Consider the following 19,653-nt stretch of genomic DNA (forward strand, 5'->3'; position numbering starts at 1 on the left):
TGATTTTATAGTAATCGGAACGATATGGAATGTTTAAATAAATGTATATGCGTTTAAACAATTTGAAATATAATTAAAGTGTATTAGAATATTCAAAAATTATTAATTAATCGAAAGGAACGTGTATTGTTATTTAAAAACACCGAGTATACGATCAGAATACCGTCTTCCTCGGAACTCACCTTCAGACTGGCACGTTGACCTTTTCTACATATCATTTTAAATATTCTATATCCTCACCATTCCCAACCTTCTGACAATCTTAAAACACTCCTACCCACCCCCAATCTCTCCCCCACACCTCCACCACCTCCATCCTCACCTCCACACCTCCCTCAACTCTTTTACACCTCTTCTCCCTCAATGTTCAAAGAGATCAAAAATGTTAAAATCAGAACGTTTTAACCCTTAATTTTTTTAATTAAGCAGGTAAATAGGAACATAAGGGACGGTACATAGATCATATTATATTATATTATTATGAGGATTAAACTGAGGATTAAAGATTTATGTCATCTAATCAAAAATAAAAATATATTTCGGTCCCATGGTCCAAACGTGGGTCCATTGGACGGCAACGTTTGTTTCACAAAAAAATAAGAATATATTTATGTGCTCTGTGAATGATACATATTTAATAAGTACATTATTAATATTTAATTTTACAGTTATATTATTAGTATACAAATAAAAAAATAGTGCAAAATATAATATGTTTTGTTCGATAATAAAAAATCTGAAATCCTTATAGACGAGCAGATTTTTCAGATAAATTTATTGGTACTCCAGCCTTACGCAAACCTTCGGTCAATTTCTTACCCAATTCGATATCAACTTGAGAGAAATTTTTCACCGCTCTTTCGATTATAAACAGAGAAGCTTTGCTTAAACTGCCTACTAAATTACCTACCAACCTGTTCTTTTCATTAGCATCAAGTACGTTTCTCCAGAATAATGTAGCTTGTCCAAAATCATCTTCATTTTCGGGTTCGTAACGATCAACATCACCGGTAATACTGAAAGGTGGTGAACGTACAGCAGGACATTCTCTTGGCCCGTTGAAACTATTCGGAAAATAATTAGGTGCACCATTTTGATTGTACACCGCCATAAGACCGTCTCTTTGATAGTTGATCGTTGATATAGTCTACAATAGAAAATAATATGTGAATAGTTTTTATCAATTATATTTGTAAATTATTGTTATAAGTTACACGTTATAAATAATTACTTTGTAAGGACAATTGACTGGTAATTGAAGATGATTCGGACCCACGCGATATCTATGTGTATCGCCATAAGCAAAAAGACGACCTTGCAACATTTTATCTGGGGTGGGTTCGATTCCAGGTGGCATATGAGCTGGATCAAATGCTGCTTGTTCTACATCGGCGAAATAATTTTCAGGATTGCGATCTAGCACCAATTTACCCACGGGAATCAATGGGAATTCACTGTGCGGCCATATCTGTTTTAATCAAACACATCATTCGTTAATATAATAAATTATAAATAAGATTACCAAATTGCAAATAACAATAATTAGTTATTACTTTTGTAACATCGAATGGATTCCATCTAAATTTCTTCGCTTGTTCCACGGTCATCACTTGTATGGAGAATGTCCATGATGGATAATTTCCTTTCGCGATATTATTATAAAGATCTCGGATAGAATAATCAGGATCGGAAGCGCTCAATTCTGCTGCTCTCTCGTTTGAAAGATTTTTAATGCCTTGATCGGTCTGAAAGTAATTCAATAATTCAATTTCAAAACTTCCATTAAATTTATTATATAAACATAAAATAAGACAAAACAAAGTAAAGCAATACCTTATAATGGAATTTACAGTAAACTATATCATTGCATGAATTGACAAGTTTGAAGGTATGCGAGCCATAACCATTCATATGACGATATCCATCTGGTAAACCACGATCGGAAAATAGAAATAATACTTGATGTGTTGATTCTGGTCTTAACGAAATAAAATCCCAGAACATATCAGCATCCTACAAAATATGAAATAGTATGAATTATTTAAATAATAATTTACTATAAACTAATTGTTAATCATCTTTCATACAAACCTTCAAATGAGTCACAGGATTTCTTTTCTGCGTATGTATAAAACTAGGAAATAGAAGTGGATCTTTGATAAAAAATATAGGTGTATTGTTACCAACTAGATCCCATATACCTTCTTGGGTATAAAATTTAACCGCAAATCCACGTGGATCCCTGCAATCGAATGAAACCAAGTTTGATGAAACTTGGAAAGTTGTTTATTTATTACACAACTTAGACTAACTTCTATTATTATTATAAGAAAAAAAAACAAATTGATAACAATTGCTATAGTTCTCATAGATTAAGATCGTTAATTCTATATATAGATATAATAAAATAATAATAATAATAATAATGAAACATTAGAAACGCAATTGTGTAATTATACGTGAGTCATTATCTTACACGTTTAACATTTTTTTCTTCTACATTTTAAAGTATTTTTTTTTTTTTGCAAAAGTTTCAAATATGGAGGATTACTCATAAATAAAATATAAATAAAATTACTCGTAAATACTAAACGATTTAAGGAAATCGTATTATATTCCATGATAATATCATAATAATTATTTCTTTAACATAAGTCAACAACCATGAGAATATTTGTAGAAACTTTCTCATAGATTATTGTTCTCATATTTTTCTCCCAAAAACAGCAAAACAAAGGAATTGTAAATAGTGAAAAGGTTTTTTTTTTTTTTTAATAGTAACTTGTAGTTTTACCTAACGGTGTCAGCCGAACCACTCTCACCACCCACGGTAGAAAATCTCACGGCAATCGGAGTTCTTAATCCAATCTGAGAAAAGACTTTTGCTTTTGTGTATTTCGTTATATCGTGTGTAACCTCGAAATAACCATAAGCGCCTGAAAACAAAAAAATAAAAAATATAATTAATACTTACATGTTCATTTCGTATTTAATTGTACAATTGTTCGTTTAGTTTGTATTCAAAGAATTTAAAAGGAAGTTACTCGATCGGTTCGATAATTGCACACATCGATTAACACAACTTTTTGAAATATCTTAAATTTAAGTGTCTCAAAACACTTGGTATAGTTGAAACTTTTGATATTTCTAAATAACTTTTCTGAATAATAAAGATTAACAACATTAAACGGCAAAATTTGTTTGGCCATTGAAAGGAATTTAAATAAGCAACATACATTATTTCTCAACTGTTTGTTTTATGGAGTTAATCGATGTGTGTGCACTGAACGGCTCAATTATTAAATACCTTGCATTATAATAAATCTTGTTTAATTAATTTTGAATAGTAGGTAATCGCTCACCGGCTCCTTTAGCATGCACTACTCGTTCCGGGATTCTTTCTCTTGCAAAATGTGACATTTCATCGAGATAAACAAAATCTTGTAATAAAATTGGGCCATTTGGTCCAGCCGTAAGACTGGCCTTTTTTTCACCGATGAGAGCTCCATTACCGGTTAACAATACAGGTGGTGCACCCTTTTTATTGACAGAAACAAAAAGAAATCAATGAAAATAATGAAATCAAGGATTTATCTAGCTATCTTTTTCTTTCTTTTTTTTTTTTTCATGATGTAATTTATCAAACGTTTCAAAGATTTACTAAAAGAAAATTAGTTACTATTCCTGTAACAGACGTATTAGTTTAGCATTGACCACTTATTACAATTATCTCGTCGACTTTCAAAGCTCTTTAGCAGCAGCAATTGCATACGTGAGTTAACTTATTTCAAGAAGATACATTTAAATGGTTTCTTCAAATAGATAATTGTGTTGGTTGATTGGTAAAAGAAATATTTCATCATTACAAACAGACCTTCTTCATAAATTTATCATTTATTTATTCTTTTTTTTTTTTTTTTCTTTTAATTATACTCGTGGATTTATTTTTTTTTTTACTATTTATCAAATACGCAAATAGATAAAATATAATAGAATTTCAATAAAAGTAAACAAGAGGAATTCTGTTGATATGATTGATACTATTTGCTTTTTTCACAATCGATATCTTCGATTACCTCACATTGAATTTTGTTTTTGATTAAAAAGAAAACGTGAGATAAAGTGTAGTGATAAATCACCACAAATACCAACTAACAGATAAAATAGATTTTTCTAATCTTTTTTTCATCCGCAAATAGAATATCATACATTTATAAACGGATAAATAATCATTGAATTAATACGAATTGAAGATTCATGAAGAAAATCGAACGACATAAAAATTGGTAGAACTTTAAAAAAAAAAAAAGAAATTACTCTCAGCATGATGAAAAAGATTTTGAATATTACAATAGTACCTCATCATCATCATCATCGTCCTCATTTATCATTATGAATCATACAATGAAGTTCTAACTCATCCTACATTCTTAACTTTCTACGCAATATTTTTGTTCGATCACGCAACCGTGTAACGTTCAGTGAAATTGATCATATTCGGCCATATTTCTAAGTACATTCAACTCGTTTCTAATGAATACCTTATTCCGTACAAGTAAAATAACCTTTAGAAATAATTTACAACGCTAGTTAACACGAATATCGTTGCTAAATGCTGTAATATACACTTAAACTAGGACTAGCATTTGCATGTAATTTACTGAATTTGCAACGTTGGTTTCTTGTTGCTAAGATTGTTTTTTTTTATTATAAAAAAAAATGTGATAATAAAACAAGAATTTTATCGACGTTTTCTTATCGTCTTGAAAATATTAATGTTCTTTTTTCTTTGTGAAGTGAAAACTTCTTTAGAATGGGTGTGATTTGAAAAAATGTAACACGGTGCGGTAGGCGGCTATGTAACGGAACGGTGGAAGGCAATGAAACGGACACGTTACTAAATAAGAAAAGAATACTATTATCCTACAGCAAGTATTTCGTATTCGTCTCATTCTCTGGAAATGTAGTTTTTTTGAAGATTTCACTTCTAACACGTGTGTGATCTGCACACATCTGTTTCTTTGTTTTGTTTTGTTACCAAGTCACACGGTATGTGTTTAATTATTTACACTCTGTTGAATTATAAATTAACGATCAACGGTCGAATTTAATCAATTTTATTTCCGATTTCTTAATTATGTTTACACAAAAGTAATAATTCATTTCTATTACGAACAACAAAATATTCTTCCTCGTGTTTGCAGTAAAATAAACGAGCTTCAAATATTATCGCAATCATTCCTTCTCATTCTACGTCTATTTATATATATATATACTTCCTCTTTTTTTCCTTTTCTATTTCTAACATAATATGTGTACTGATTTGTTATCAGAAAGAGGATAAAGATTAACTGTCTATCAAAGATGGAATTTTCGTGAGAGCTTTTGCTTATGTCAATATATCTATATATATATATATAGATGAATATAATAAGCCATTGAAAAACCTGACCGATTAATTTGATTTTTATTCAAAAATTAGTTGAAATTTTCATAATAATAAAATGTATATTAAATGATCAAAATGAATATAATCATTAAATGATAAATAATACGATAATGTGTAGATTATTATGTTTGTAATATTCTCATATGTGGAAGTTAATCGATTAGAAAAATGAACGGCCTATATACACACATAAACATTTTTTTCGATCAATAAAGATAGTCATCAGTTTTTTCTTTCCGCGAAATAATAAAAAAAAAAAAACGGAATAACTTACAACTATTTCAACTTCGTTAAAGTTATATTATTAAAAAAAATTTTTTTTTAAAGAGATCCCAATAGATGATATAAAAACATTTTAAAGTCGAAATGAAAAAAAAAAAATATGAATAATTTATCGAATTTCGATATTCAATTGCAATAATAAAAAGTTAACTTATAAATAGAATAAAAAATACGTAGAGCATTTGCATTGGTAAACATAATTAAAATACATCGCGTCGATATGATATAAATTTCAGGGTGCCTGTCGAATGATTTCCCGTCATACACAGGACTTTGATCTAATGCTATCTCTCTCTCTCTTTCTTTAATAATAAGTAGTGTGTAATTTAATATCAACGAAGTTATTATGGATTTGCATATATGCAAATAGATCAAAGAAATATGTCAAATGTTATGTTACTCAGATATTATTTTCATAATAAATAAATACATTTGTGTAATTAATTAAACTGACGCGTCATATATGTGTATATAACATATATCTATACATGTGCATATGGGAACTCTCTCTTTTTCTTTTTAGGCATCTATGTTAAAAGTTAGTTTCTAATGTTCTAGATTTAGTGAAAAGAATTTTTAAAAAGGCGACTATCTATACAAAATCCTTGAAACATTTACATTTCAAATGAAAATGTTAATTTATCAACGTAGTACCTATATATATATATATATTTATCCAATCATTGAATAAATTCATTTTAAATAAATAAATAAAAATTGAATGACATTAAATGCAAATCTATAAAGATGTTATATAATTTATTTTAGTTGGATATCCAAGCTGCGGCATTAAAATGATAAACATTTGAAATATTTGGAAAAAAATTTCTATAATAATCTCATGCAAAAAAAAAAAACAAAAGGTAAACAAATAGATAAAAATATATATATATAAACATTATGTGATAACATATAGATCGTACATATTTCATTTCTACGTAAATATTTTTGTTCTTATCACTTTTTAACATATACATAGAGATCTGATATTATAAGATTAAGTAAGGAAGTGTTAATTTGATTTCACTAACGTCATAATATAAATCTTACAAAATATAAAAGATAAATAGAGAAAGAAAAAAAGAAAGAATGAAAGAGAGTTGGTTACTACACTAGTAAAAATGGAGGTCATGAATGAAATGGGGGGAAAAAAAAAGAAATTCCAAATAATAATATTAATGTGTGTGGTAACAGCATTAGAATAAATTGATCATAGATCATTTAAATAGAAATTTGATTTAGATCGTTAGATCATACCTTCAAACTTTTCTTGTAATCGTTAAGTTGTTCAGCAGCAGGATCTCTCGATGTGCCTGCCATCTTGGTGTCCTTCAAATCTTCACAGGATTTACCGGTTGTGTAACTACGTTGAGATCGTTTAAATGATGTCGCAATAAAAAGTTTGCCTCTAGTTAGTAAGACGATGTTGGAGAACGTCCGTACCTCACGATGCCAAGAATAGAAACTGACTGGCAACGATGACAGCGTGCTTTTATCACCTACGTCGAACCGCGATTGGTGGAAGAATGAGGGAGCAACCTTACGCCATAATACGCAATACTTTTTTTGAAGGGTACGAAAAAAGGAAACCACATACATCCTTATTCTTCACGAATGCTCGATTCATTAATTACTTTTTTTTCTTCTTTTTTTTTTTTTATATAATCTTCCCCTCCCATCGACTTCTCACCGTTTCAATTTTCTATGCCTTTCGACCTTGTCTCTTAATTTGTTTCTTTTTTCTGTTCCTTTCTACGATTCTTTTTCTTCTTCTTCTTCTTCTTCTTATGAATTATAATTTTTAATTTTTGTCTTCTATCTTCAAAGTAACTCTAGCTAAAATAATATTTAATATGATCACATTTACAAACATTGGTTTGATTCAAAAAATTCCAAAATACGCGCGGTTTAATTTGAAATAAACAATTAAGAATATTTAAATTTATAAATCAATAATAAGAGATAAGTTGAATACTTAGTCCGATATTTTATCAAAAGTGTATTTATCAGGATCTTTCCTATTTTATCTCAATATATATATATGAATAACCTTATCATTCGATATAATTCACGTGTTCTCCATTTTATATATATATATATTTGTTCGCGCTTGATCGAGCAGATGTTTTCATTCAAGAATTATTGTTTTTATTAAATTTAGTTAAAAAAAAGAAATAAAACAAGTCTCGAGTTCTCGATTGGTCTCGCATAGCTGAATTCATATCATTCAAATGAAAACAACAAATGTTATTTTCCATCTTTTGACGAAGGACAAATTTGATATAATAGAAGAAAAAAAAGATGATTAAAAAAAGAAAAAAAAACTATATTCTCTATGGAGAATTTGTATTTTGTTTGCAACACTTTATTAAATGTCGTTGCAGCTTCATCTGAGCCAGGTACAGATCCGAGCTCGTTATTATAAGCGAGCTCTCACAATTTTACGCACAATCTTTATCGTCATTTAAATCGTCGCAAATATTGGCAACAATAACATAGGCAATTATAAAAATTTCACAATGTATTTTCTTTTTTTCTTTTTCTTGTGAATGGAGCTCGATTAAATGAAAATAATTCTACTACGAAATAAAACATTTCATTTTCAGTCGCATGACTAACGTTGCATTACTCATTTAAAAATAAACATTTGCTATTAAAAATCACTGGGGAGAGAATGTGAGAAAGAGATATTATAACATATAAATCCCTGTCTTTGGTAATATTATATATGTATGTATGTATGTATGTATATACGTATATATAAGAAAAGAACATAAGCATTAAAAGACGGAGCAAAAAACAAAAAAAATGAATTTTCACTCGTAAATTATAATATCATTATTTCCGTCAATAAATATTTAAATAATTACAATTCTATTTGCGCTATTAAAAAAAAATTGCTTATAATATTTACATAATTGGCTCATTACTACTCGTCGAAATTATGAATAATCGTAAAAGACGATTTTTCATGAAATTCATTTTTGCAAATAATAATACATTATATGCAATATATATATATATATATAGTTTCTATCCTTTCTTTTTTTATTTTTTTAACCTTCGCTTATCACACTTGGTCCAAAGGACCAAGACCTTTGTTTTTGCAACTCGAGTCATTTTTCTCAATTGTTCACAACTTTGGTAATTATTTTCAACATATTTCAATTTAATTTAAAGCTATAAAACCTATATAGTCTTTTGAAGTAAGTATTAAAGAAGTCTCAAAAAAAATGTTGAAGTAAATCTATGCAATGGTTTCTTTTTTATAACAATTTTTCTCGCTGGGTGTGGTAAGCAAAGGTTATATATATATATATATAGAAATAAAACAAATTAAAAGACATGATAAATAATAGACTATACAACTAAAATCTGCCTGAGTTAATTGCACCACTTATTCCATTTGATGTTTATATTAAAACAATCCATACAACGTGAAATATAAATGACTATATGTCACGACAATATTCCAAATGTTATTTTTTTTATTATTTTGTTAGATTGATTTGTGGCAAGAACATTATAACTTTAGAGCCAATTCTATCAGCTGTGATTATTCAATGACTTATTTTCATAAATAAGTGCATACGACTATTCAAATAATTTGATTAAACCACAACAGATTAGGAAAATGCCTAAACTTATTCGAACAAAAATATTTATAATTCTAAAAAACATTTCATAAATTATCAAATTTTTTTAAATTACTTCGAATCCAATAAATATTTGATGATTTATATATATTAATATATATATTTATATATACACGGTGGCATCCGTTTACTATTAATCATTTTGAAACTTGCAACTTTTAAATTTAAAAAATCATCTAACATTAAAGCAATAAATATAAAATTTTCAAATTTAAATTTATCACAAGCTGTACACTTAACATAACATTATAAATATTTAATTCTCTAATTTTTATAACACAAATAATTTTTTAAAAAGATCCATTTACAATGGATATAAATGTGCAAAAAAATTCTTATCATTTGTTTCCAAATGTAATTTTATCACAATAAATATCAATAATTAAAATGTACAAAATAAATAACTTATTTTAACTAGAGTCTGTTAAACAGATCAACTAATTATAAATAACAATAACCGATAAATAATATTATTTGTAATAATAATCGGATCCCACTGTTGTTATATATTTGTTTCCTAGATTACTCAACATAGAAGCAGAGTAAATGTAATACATGCTGCCAAGATCTTAAATGTTTATCACGAAATTTGACTTATTATTATTATTATTTAATAACGCTTTTCCTTATACTGCTGTATGAAACCATTTTGTGTTTTTAGTTATACTATAACCGCATATTGTTTACTTGAATCAACAAGTATCATTTATCAATGATTTTCAACAACATGTGGGCGTTAATTGACCAACTATTGTTGAAAGATATATATATATATAAATATATATATAGCTAGTCGTGCACCATGATGAAGTTGTCTTTCCATTTCGTAGGCTAACTGGCCATTGGCACTGGACACTGTACTTGCCAAACAATAAGGTGACTTTGTTCACCATGTTCGTCAGTATTAGCTGCTATTATAGCATTAGACCGTTCAATACTCTCTTCTGTTTCTTCTCCATCACCTAAAATAATATCGATTGATAATTAATTATCTTTTTTATGATATATTTATATATATATACATATATAAGGAAAGTGCAAATTTCACAGTTCTCGTTCATATAATACAATAAATACATATCAGTTGGAAAGGACCACCCCCAGAGAATAAAGGCAACAGATATAAATTTATCCTATACAGTTTTTGACAGAAACAACAGTGATGATGATAATAATAATTCTTTGATAAAGTGAAGCAACAGATTTGGCTATATGATGATAAGCAATTTATCATCATATTTAAAGTTCATTAAAGTATTATTTATAATACACACTTTTTAATTGGTAATGAATAAATATGCAACCAGCCAGAAATGTTAGTTAAATTTCGTTATATAGTGCAACAGAAGAAAGGAATGACCTGTTAGTATAGGATGTCATAACCGAGGGGGTTATTAAAATACGATATATTAACATATGCTGAAATAAAAATATTGTTTTGCTTTTTTTCTCTCTCTCTCTCTCTCTCTGGGGGCATACCTGACCAATTGCCAAACAATAAGATGAGTCGCCACATCACTTTCGTCTTCTGCTTCTTCTGCTAAAATTGTCATTATCATAGATTACATTTAGATAGATAGCTAATAGTTAAAGAAAACTTACGTTATATTAAATACATAATGTATCAAATAACGTTTACTTACCAACTCTAAAATCGATGTAACCTTCGCCTCCAGATAAGACAAGCATTGCAGGCTGTGAACCATCGGTTGCAGCACTTTGACCACCGTGACCTATACATTTTACATATTAGAATTGTTACATTAATAATATCATGATACTTAAACTTACCAGGCACAGCGACAAACATTTTAACAGCATCCCTGTGTCCATGAAAACTTAATTGTGCATGGGCCATACTACAATATGGTATAAAACTTCCAACAGAAACTCCTCGTTCCGATGCAAAAACTCTAACACCAATTCCTGGTGCATCACCTTTATTAGCTCCTGTTTGAATTCTGGATACTGCCATTGAACCACCAGCACCTATACAAATAGTATGTAATATGATGTATAAATAGATTTATACGAATAATATAATAATAAATCAAATATATATATATATATTATTTAGTTTTAACGTACTCTCGGACAGTGGTACTGAGATTATCACTCCATTTCCAGTACCTATCCACAATCTATTTGAGGAAATTAATAAAGCTGTGATTCGTACAAAAGAAAATCCGAGTTTTCCTGTGCCCAGCATTTTACTGACATAAGGTTCTATGTCAACATCTTGTAGATGTTGATAAGTATGCGCATGATAGAGTCTTAATGTCGAATCCAATCGAATGCTAACCCAAACGCCTTCACCTAACCATGCCAATTGTCTTACTTGTGACTCTCTTCTAGGATGAGCATCGACGGTGCACTGAAACATTACATTATTTTATATGTTCATTAGTTATTAATAACACATTGATTTAAAATCCTTACTTCAACAGTCATTCTAATAGGGTCTATCACATGGATTTTATTTCTATATCCACACCACACAGTCTTTCCACTAACAGCAGACATACATCTAATCGAATGTTGCGGACTTCCTAAGGTAATAACATGATACTGAGAAAGATCCCATTGACCATCTGCACCCCTTCGGAACAAAGCCACGGTTCCGTCAGCCAAAGCAACCAGGACACGACCTTGAACGTGTCTATAAAATAATACAGACAATAATTTAATTACAGATGAAATAACATTGATCAATCTATTATTTGTAAATCATATATATAATAAAAAAAACTTAACGTACACGATAGCTACAGCCGCATCCTTTAATTTTACAGAATGCAAACAAACGGACCATTTGGCAACAGCCGAATGTACAAAAACAGCACCATTTTGAGCTCCCAGCCACATAGTTGATTGTATAGATGACATTTTTTCAATAGGTGTACTTTCCTCTATTTCCTTATCTTCTTCTACTTCTACTTCTTCTTCTCCTTCTTCTTCTTCTTCTTCATTTTTATTCTCTTTGCAATTTAATTCGTCGTTAACTATTTCTGAATTGCATTTAATAAAATAAACCTTTCCTAAATTTGCCGTTTCGCTATCTACACTTTCCAAACTTTGAGGTCCAGCGTTTGAATTCTGATCAGTATCTTTATTTTTGTCAACAATTTCACCATTTTGTTCATCCACAGAATTGCCATTCTCCGTTTTATTATTTTCAGCAGAGGTTGACGCTTCTTGCTGATTTTTCTGCTCATTTTCATCAACATGTTCAATTATAATCGATTCATCGTGATGATTATTATTATCCATGCTATTATTATTTTTATTATTAAGTTTATATGTTAAATTTTCCTTCGAATTTTTAGGATAATCACTTTCCATGGCACCTGGTACACTAGCAATGGAAAGTAAATGTCCTTGACAAACACTGAAAACCTCTAAGATATCTGCTGGATTATTAGCATCTATAACTGTAACTTTGGACATTTTTTGAGTTGATGTGCAAATCCAAACCAAAGAACTGAGTTTCTGTTCCAATTGTTCAGCCTCTAATATACGTTTTTCATTCTCTTGAAGTTCATTGTCTAAATGTTCAACTGCATCTTCAGCTTCTGTTTTAATTGTATTTGTTTCTGAAGCTTCAGCTGCATAAAATACACTTCCCCCAATCATACAACCACCGTCTGGTGTTTTACCTCCCGTTAAATTGACACCAGCACCACACCAAATCTATAGAAAGAAAATTGAGTATAGTTAGAGTTAGTTCAAATGTCTAACATGTTAACACAATGCACTCACTTTCATTCCTGGTTCTGTTTCTTGAAGAGGCCTACAATATACTGGTACTGGTACAGGTTGTCTTACTGGTGCTATTGGCTTTCCTGGCAAACTCCATCCGTAAGCTTGTAATCGACCATCTTCTTTTCTAACGTGTGCTCTGACTTGACGATATTGTTCTCTTCGTTCATTTGCTCGTCGGGCAACGAGCTTTTCAGATGATCTGTAAGTACGTTTTATATGCACAAAAAAATGCATTGAAAATACATTTTCAATACAAGCATTAATGCAAGGGATTGAGGAATCGCATGAGTTGAAAAATGTTTCATTTCTGATTAATTTTCGTTTCCACAATATCTGGTTTTATCAAGATTCATTTTATTATTATTATTATTATTAATATTTCTTCTTCCTGTTTTAGAAATACTTATAGTATTTCATTATTATTATTATTATTATAATACATTTCTTCTAGATAAACGTATTGAAATATTTTCATTCACATTCAATTTTTTGGAACGATTTTTAAATCTAAAGAAAAGATGATGGAAGACATTGTCTCGGTTTAAAATATTCATGCCAAAAGACCATCTCTCACAAAATCAGAATACAGGTGGTGTGTCAAAGCAGAAAAGTTAAGAATATAGCAGAACAGATTTACCTGCTGACCAATAAGCACCCCAATGAAAGCCAGAAAAACCAGGAATCTCTTGATAACGCCATGAAGGTGAGGCAAGAAAACCCGAATAATGAGACAAAAGCGAAGTAACGACATCGAAATAAAAGCCAAGTTTAACATACTCATAACTTCATTTATTCACCGATCAATAACGATCGAATATATATATATTATGTATATATATATATATATTATATCAATTTTCCAAAAAATATACAAACTCTTATATACAAAACTATAGCTTTGTAAGCATATTCTAGAATGGTAACAGTCAATTTACCTCATTAGTTATTATACTTTTATCATTTGCAAGTTATTTTATTAATTGTAAGTGTAAATCACATAAAAATTGGTATACGTACTTTACAAATATGTTACTTGTAATGAAGACTAGGAAATTAGACTTTGAGAAAAAAAGAAAAAAAGAAAAAAAAAAGGATTAAGTCTAGCAAACAGAAAAAAATAAATAAATAATAATAATATATTTAAGAAATATAAGGGGTGTGGTTCTTTTGTATAAAATTGATGTCTTAATTGTGTCAAAAAAAAAAAAAAAATTATCTCGAAAATTTGTAATTCAAGATAATTCATTTAATAAATATAAAAGAAAAGAAAAAAAAAAAAAGGAAAACGGAACATGATATTATGTTAGCGGCAAATATTATGTTCAAATTGGTCAGTTTAAATTCGAAATTATACAGAGAAGACTTACACACGTCTCTTTTAAAAACAATTAATACTATTTTGCAAAGGAGTAAGAAAACATTATGAATCCCAATAGACCAAAGAGGATTTCTAATCTTGAAAGATGACCGCATTTCATTCAATAATAGTTATTTCCCATTTGGGAAGAGAGATTACTTTTCCAAAAAGTTCTATAAAAAAGTAATTTTACTACAAGTAAATTATTATGGCAGCTTTGATATATAGTAGTATCAAAGTGTGTGTATATATATATATATATATAAAGCTCCATAATTGTGCACTTGTATTAAAACATTCATTGCGCGATAAATCACAGATTAAGATTGATGTTTTATGATATAGAAAGCTGAATACTCAATAAATAATAAATTTGTATCTAAATAATAGATAGAAATCAGGCAGGCTGTGATGTCAGATTGACATAACATCAAGGTGCATGTATATAGAAATAGGATTGATTTCTCACATGGTGTCTCCTTGGTCGAGAAAGTCATGACGATTTTTCGTATGTTTATGCATGGTGCTCACTGCTGGAACAACTTGATTTGTTGGTGCACTGTAGCGAAAATGAGGTAATGTATGTGCTCCGCGTACTAAATTCCCACGATCAGTTGTTGTGAAGAGACTACTAAAACTACAAAGAAAAGACGAAAATATATATTGCTTTGTTATGTCTTTCTATTATTATACATGTTTAATATATGTTAATAGATAATTCTTAATTATCTGATACTAACAACTTCCAAAATTGTGAGCCCTTTCCTCCTGATGTATTGGAAGGATCAATTTTATTAGCTCTAATGATTTCAGTCCACCTTACAGCTTCTTGAAGTTCCATAAATCTTTCCTTATATTGATTTCTTTCCATGAGAACTCTAGCCATTTCCACTCTAGTAAACCTTTTTCTTTGAGCTAATGGAACGTCCTCTTCGTCATCGCTTTTAGCAGCTTTCGCAGCAGCCTCAGCATCCTCTTTAACTTTCTTTAATTCTTCTTCAAGAGCAACAATACGTTGACGCAATCGATCCTTGGTTTGTTGCAAACCACGAACCTCCTCGCGTAATATTTCTTGTTCGCTGTAAAAAAGTATATTAATAACGTTAATTAATATATAGAAATAAAAGAACATTGAATGTTTTAGGAATTGAAATTAGTTACCTAGTCAGTTCATCCACTTTAACTATTAAGTCATCCTTAACTACGTTAAGAGCATTTCTGAATAATAAAAATAATAACATTATTATTAAAACGTTTTCTCTATTACATATTCAATATTTCATCAATAATATAAAATAACTTACTTAGTAGCTAACAGCTCGTTGTTTTCCGTAATAAGGTTCTCCACTTCTTTTCCCATTCCTAAACAATAGAAATTATTATTTCAAATATAAATATACATTAAATTTAATATTATAAAAAAGCGTTTAGTAATAATACTACATACGAAGTAGAAAGAAACATTTAAGATATAAATAAATCATTTTGTTTTCCTAATATCTCTTTTTCTAAATGAATAAATATACGACAGATAAAAAGATAAATAGCTTACCATAAAAGTTGTCATTGACTGCATGAATTAGATTATATATTGCATGCATCATTCATCAGAGTTTCAGTAGGAGTCAGCATAGTGTGAAAATGCAAGCGATGGATGAAACATCCAGACATATTAGGAAATAATACTTCTGTTATTAAGGTTCTTAATTAAAGTAACAAGTTTTAGAATAAATTCTATGCTCTTCAAATGATTATGGTTTTAATATAAGTTATTTACTTTGACAATGCTCTTTCAAATTATTTACTTCATTCTTTTTTAAACATGAAACATTAAACTGATTTTAATAAAGTCAATGTTAACAACATTAACTTATCATAAGATTGTATACAAATCTGTTTTTTATAATTAAAAAGAACATTGACATTTTATTATTGTTAGAATTTAGATGAAATGAATACACATAACCAAATTTATATTGGATTTGTAATGTTTTGTTAAACGTACCCGATGATGCATATTCACCAGGATGAACCCAACTACCTGCGATTAATAATAATAATGGGTTAATTACACACTTGTATTATAAGTATAAACATTCAGTAGTTTCTATGTTTTACCTGTAATATCTGCACCTTCATCTATTTCACCTAATGCATCTGCATCTTGGAAACTAAGTTCTTGATACAACGTATTACCACTTCTCTGTTCTCTTTCAGTTTTAGTTCTACCACCACTTGGTGTTGTTACTAATTTCTCTATTCCACTTGGTGTAGATGGTATTACTGGAAAGGGTAATTCAGTCTCAGGACTTTCACCTATAATTAAAAAAAAGATCAAATATATACATATACATAAATACATATAAATAGAATAAAAGTTATATTTCAAATATTATGATTATACATACGTCTTGAAATTGCAGTAGTCTTATTTTCTTGTACAGGCTGATCGGTTAATTGACTTTTGTCAGAAGTTTCTATTGCAGCTTCGCTACTATTATCCGACATTTCAGTTCTTAAATTATTAGCAGCAGCATTTGGTGGACTTTCGTCTAAAAGTACTTCTGCATTCGTATTAGTTTCTAAACTTTGAAATCCATAACTTAAAGGACCAGAGCTTCTTGACATATGTGCTAAATCATGAGAAAGATATTTTGGTGGACCCCGACCACCGGACGCATTTTCTAATCTTTCCGTACTACCAACCAACATTTTTGTTCTCTCCATGTACTCTAAATGTGTCCTAACTAATTCTGTATATCTGTCATGTATACGTGTGTATTCACGTTTCTGTTCAACTTCCTTTTCTTCAAGACGTGCCACTAAAAATATAAATAATATATTATTAACAAAAATAATGTATATAAAAATCAAACAATAGAAAAAAAAAAAGGACATCAACACATTGGAGTCTATTCTACAGGATTTGAAAAAGACATTTTCTTAAATATATTACAAATTATAAAATAAAAATTAACTTGTCAATAACTTAATGATGATGATGATGATGATTATAATAAATTGCTTATTGTAATAAAGAAGCATGTGAAAAGTATTTTGAATACCATAAGATGAAATTTTGATATGGCAAAAAAAAAAACAAAATATTCTACTCTACTGTAAGATGTTCTAGGAGGGGATGTACTGGAAGAGCCATAGACAATTGTACCGTGGTCTTGTGAATTCTTAGCTTTCTTCTCCAGCATCCTTACAATTGATTCTAAACTGTCGATTTTGGATAATAATTCTTTCCTTTCGTCTTCTGCAACATCTTCCAACTCGAGCAATTTCTAAAGAACAAGATAAAAACATTAATTATATTATTTAAACAACAACTACATACATTTTTAAATCAAAACACTAGCATTCGTTGAAAGTAAATAATATAAAAATAAATACAGAAAAAGAAACATTTTACCTGGTCAGATGTTTTCCTCAGTTGTTTTTCTCTCTCATATTGCGTAACTAGCTGTTCATTATCCTCTCTTAATAATTCTAATTCAACTTCGCGTTCTTGATTTTCTGTATAAGATACATCTAAAGATTCTAAAACATTGACTAGCAAAGGCATTAGGTCTTTTACAACATCTTCGTCATATCTTGCAATCATTCTTTCAAATTCTTGATAAATACTGCCTGCCAAAGACTGAACTTTCTCTGACATGACAACATGACTGTCCTCATGTGTACCATATACCGTTTCTTGATCCATTTTTTGGTTTGTTAGCATATATCTATAAAAAGAAAATATTGATGTATATTATATTCTTAATAGATTATATATTTATATTTTCTATGACAATGTTTAACATTTCTATAACAGATGTTAAAATTTCATTAATATCAAAGAAAGATTTGGAGAAAAAGATATCAAATATAAAAGAAAAAGAAAAAAAAACACGAAAAAAAACATTTATTCTATTTACCCAAAGTATATATAGCTATCGATATTAGAAAATGTATATATATATTGATAATCGTTGCATTATTCTGCTCTGCATTTTGTAACACTCATTGTAGGTCTGCTAAAAAATATTAATGTAAATGATACGATTTGATACATAAATAAATAATGAATAGAATTAAAAAAAAAAAAAAAGAAACATTAGATGCAACAAATCGAACAGGACTGACTGCTACAATCGAACGTAAACATTAAAAATTGTTATATGCCTGTGTAAATAGAGACATAAAAGATAGAATACATGAAAGAAATTATTTATAACCTTTATATACTAGTGGACTTACCTGACGCTATTGATGAATAAAATGTCCCTTTAAAATAAAAATTAAATCAAATCACCACGAAGTATAATGTGAGGTCGATGAATCCTTCGATACATTATCCATTTTGTTAACATTTATTTGTCATGCAGCATTTGAGAGAGATAACCTTTATAAATGAAAAAGTTATTCGTCTTGCACTACGAACTCGTTCGATTCGTATGAATTGTTTTATGACGTTTCGCAATCAACGTGCTGGCAAATAGTTTTTATTTGCGTCTACAAAGTTTTTCCTTTTTCCTAAAAACACGAATTATTTCTTTAATGTTATACGTTTAACAATAACGAAGAAAAATCCTTCATCCAAATCTTTTCACATACGATATTTAACAAGTGCTCTGTCTCGTCGTCAATACCTTCACCATCAGATTCATTCCTCACTCGCGAATGTTCGCCATTTTTTTTTCTTCTTTTCTGCAGAACCGAATTTTACTATATACTACTATTCCTCAATGTGTTCACAAATAGATCCTAAAACTGCGCTTGGTCAAATGCAAGCAAATGCATGACCTCGTCCGTTAGGTGGCTTTGGCATCGTTCCATTAAAGAAACAATAAAAAATCATATATTTTTATTAGAAAAAGAATAATTATGAGAATATTATTGTGTGTAAAGATATTTTCAAATAAAATATTCAATTTAAAATTATTTATTATTCTCTTCTCCTTTTTATTCCATTGTTATTTATTTATTCTTGTAATTTGATATGCATATTAGGTTAGAAATAGTATTATATACATTCTGTCGCACTGCTGTTTTACCTATACTGGTGTATCATCGAGATGGTTTACGAAGAACAGATTAAATCAATGAAATAAACCCTAGGACCGATTCAAAATAAATTTCTACATATTATACATATT

General features: G+C 29.1%; 2 protein-coding genes across 5 annotated transcripts; both read right to left on the minus strand.

Annotated features, from left to right (window-relative positions):
- Window positions 1-517: 517 nt before the first annotated feature.
- On the minus strand, window positions 518-7,326 carry Cat (catalase). The gene is made up of 8 exons (XM_015329095.2): window positions 6,989-7,326; window positions 3,363-3,537; window positions 2,795-2,936; window positions 2,092-2,242; window positions 1,834-2,013; window positions 1,554-1,745; window positions 1,232-1,468; window positions 518-1,147 (listed from the first exon to the last, which is right to left on the minus strand). Exons 1-8 carry the CDS (start codon window positions 7,049-7,051, stop codon window positions 746-748), a joined length of 1,542 nt encoding a protein of 513 aa, XP_015184581.1. The 5' UTR covers window positions 7,052-7,326; the 3' UTR covers window positions 518-745.
- A 748-nt stretch (window positions 7,327-8,074) lies between these two features.
- Window positions 8,075-19,514, minus strand: syd (JNK-interacting protein syd). Of its 4 annotated transcripts, XM_089173155.1 has the most exons (21): window positions 19,112-19,514; window positions 18,755-19,030; window positions 17,925-18,240; window positions 17,676-17,796; window positions 16,915-17,328; window positions 16,625-16,822; window positions 16,512-16,547; window positions 16,059-16,076; window positions 15,811-15,868; window positions 15,668-15,724; window positions 15,247-15,585; window positions 14,976-15,143; window positions 13,787-13,834; window positions 13,147-13,348; window positions 12,146-13,077; window positions 11,827-12,046; window positions 11,476-11,761; window positions 11,179-11,376; window positions 11,031-11,120; window positions 10,867-10,927; window positions 10,210-10,349 (listed from the first exon to the last, which is right to left on the minus strand). In XM_089173155.1, exons 3-21 carry the CDS (start codon window positions 18,234-18,236, stop codon window positions 10,346-10,348), a joined length of 3,762 nt encoding a protein of 1,253 aa, XP_089029281.1. In that variant the 5' UTR covers window positions 18,237-18,240; window positions 18,755-19,030; window positions 19,112-19,514; the 3' UTR covers window positions 10,210-10,345. The 4 variants fall into 4 exon arrangements, with proteins under 4 accessions (XP_089029279.1, XP_089029280.1, XP_015184564.1 ...); XM_089173153.1 differs by lacking the exon at window positions 10,867-10,927 and having other exon boundaries at window positions 8,075-10,349; window positions 19,112-19,512; XM_089173154.1 differs by lacking the exons at window positions 10,867-10,927; window positions 16,059-16,076 and having other exon boundaries at window positions 8,075-10,349; window positions 19,112-19,513.
- Window positions 19,515-19,653: the final 139 nt, after the last annotated feature.

This window comes from Polistes dominula, unplaced genomic scaffold, assembly GCF_049000335.1.
Source record: "Polistes dominula isolate Pdom_NZ unplaced genomic scaffold, Pdom_raw_medaka contig_22, whole genome shotgun sequence".
In the NCBI taxonomy this organism is placed as follows: domain Eukaryota; kingdom Metazoa; phylum Arthropoda; class Insecta; order Hymenoptera; family Vespidae; genus Polistes; species Polistes dominula.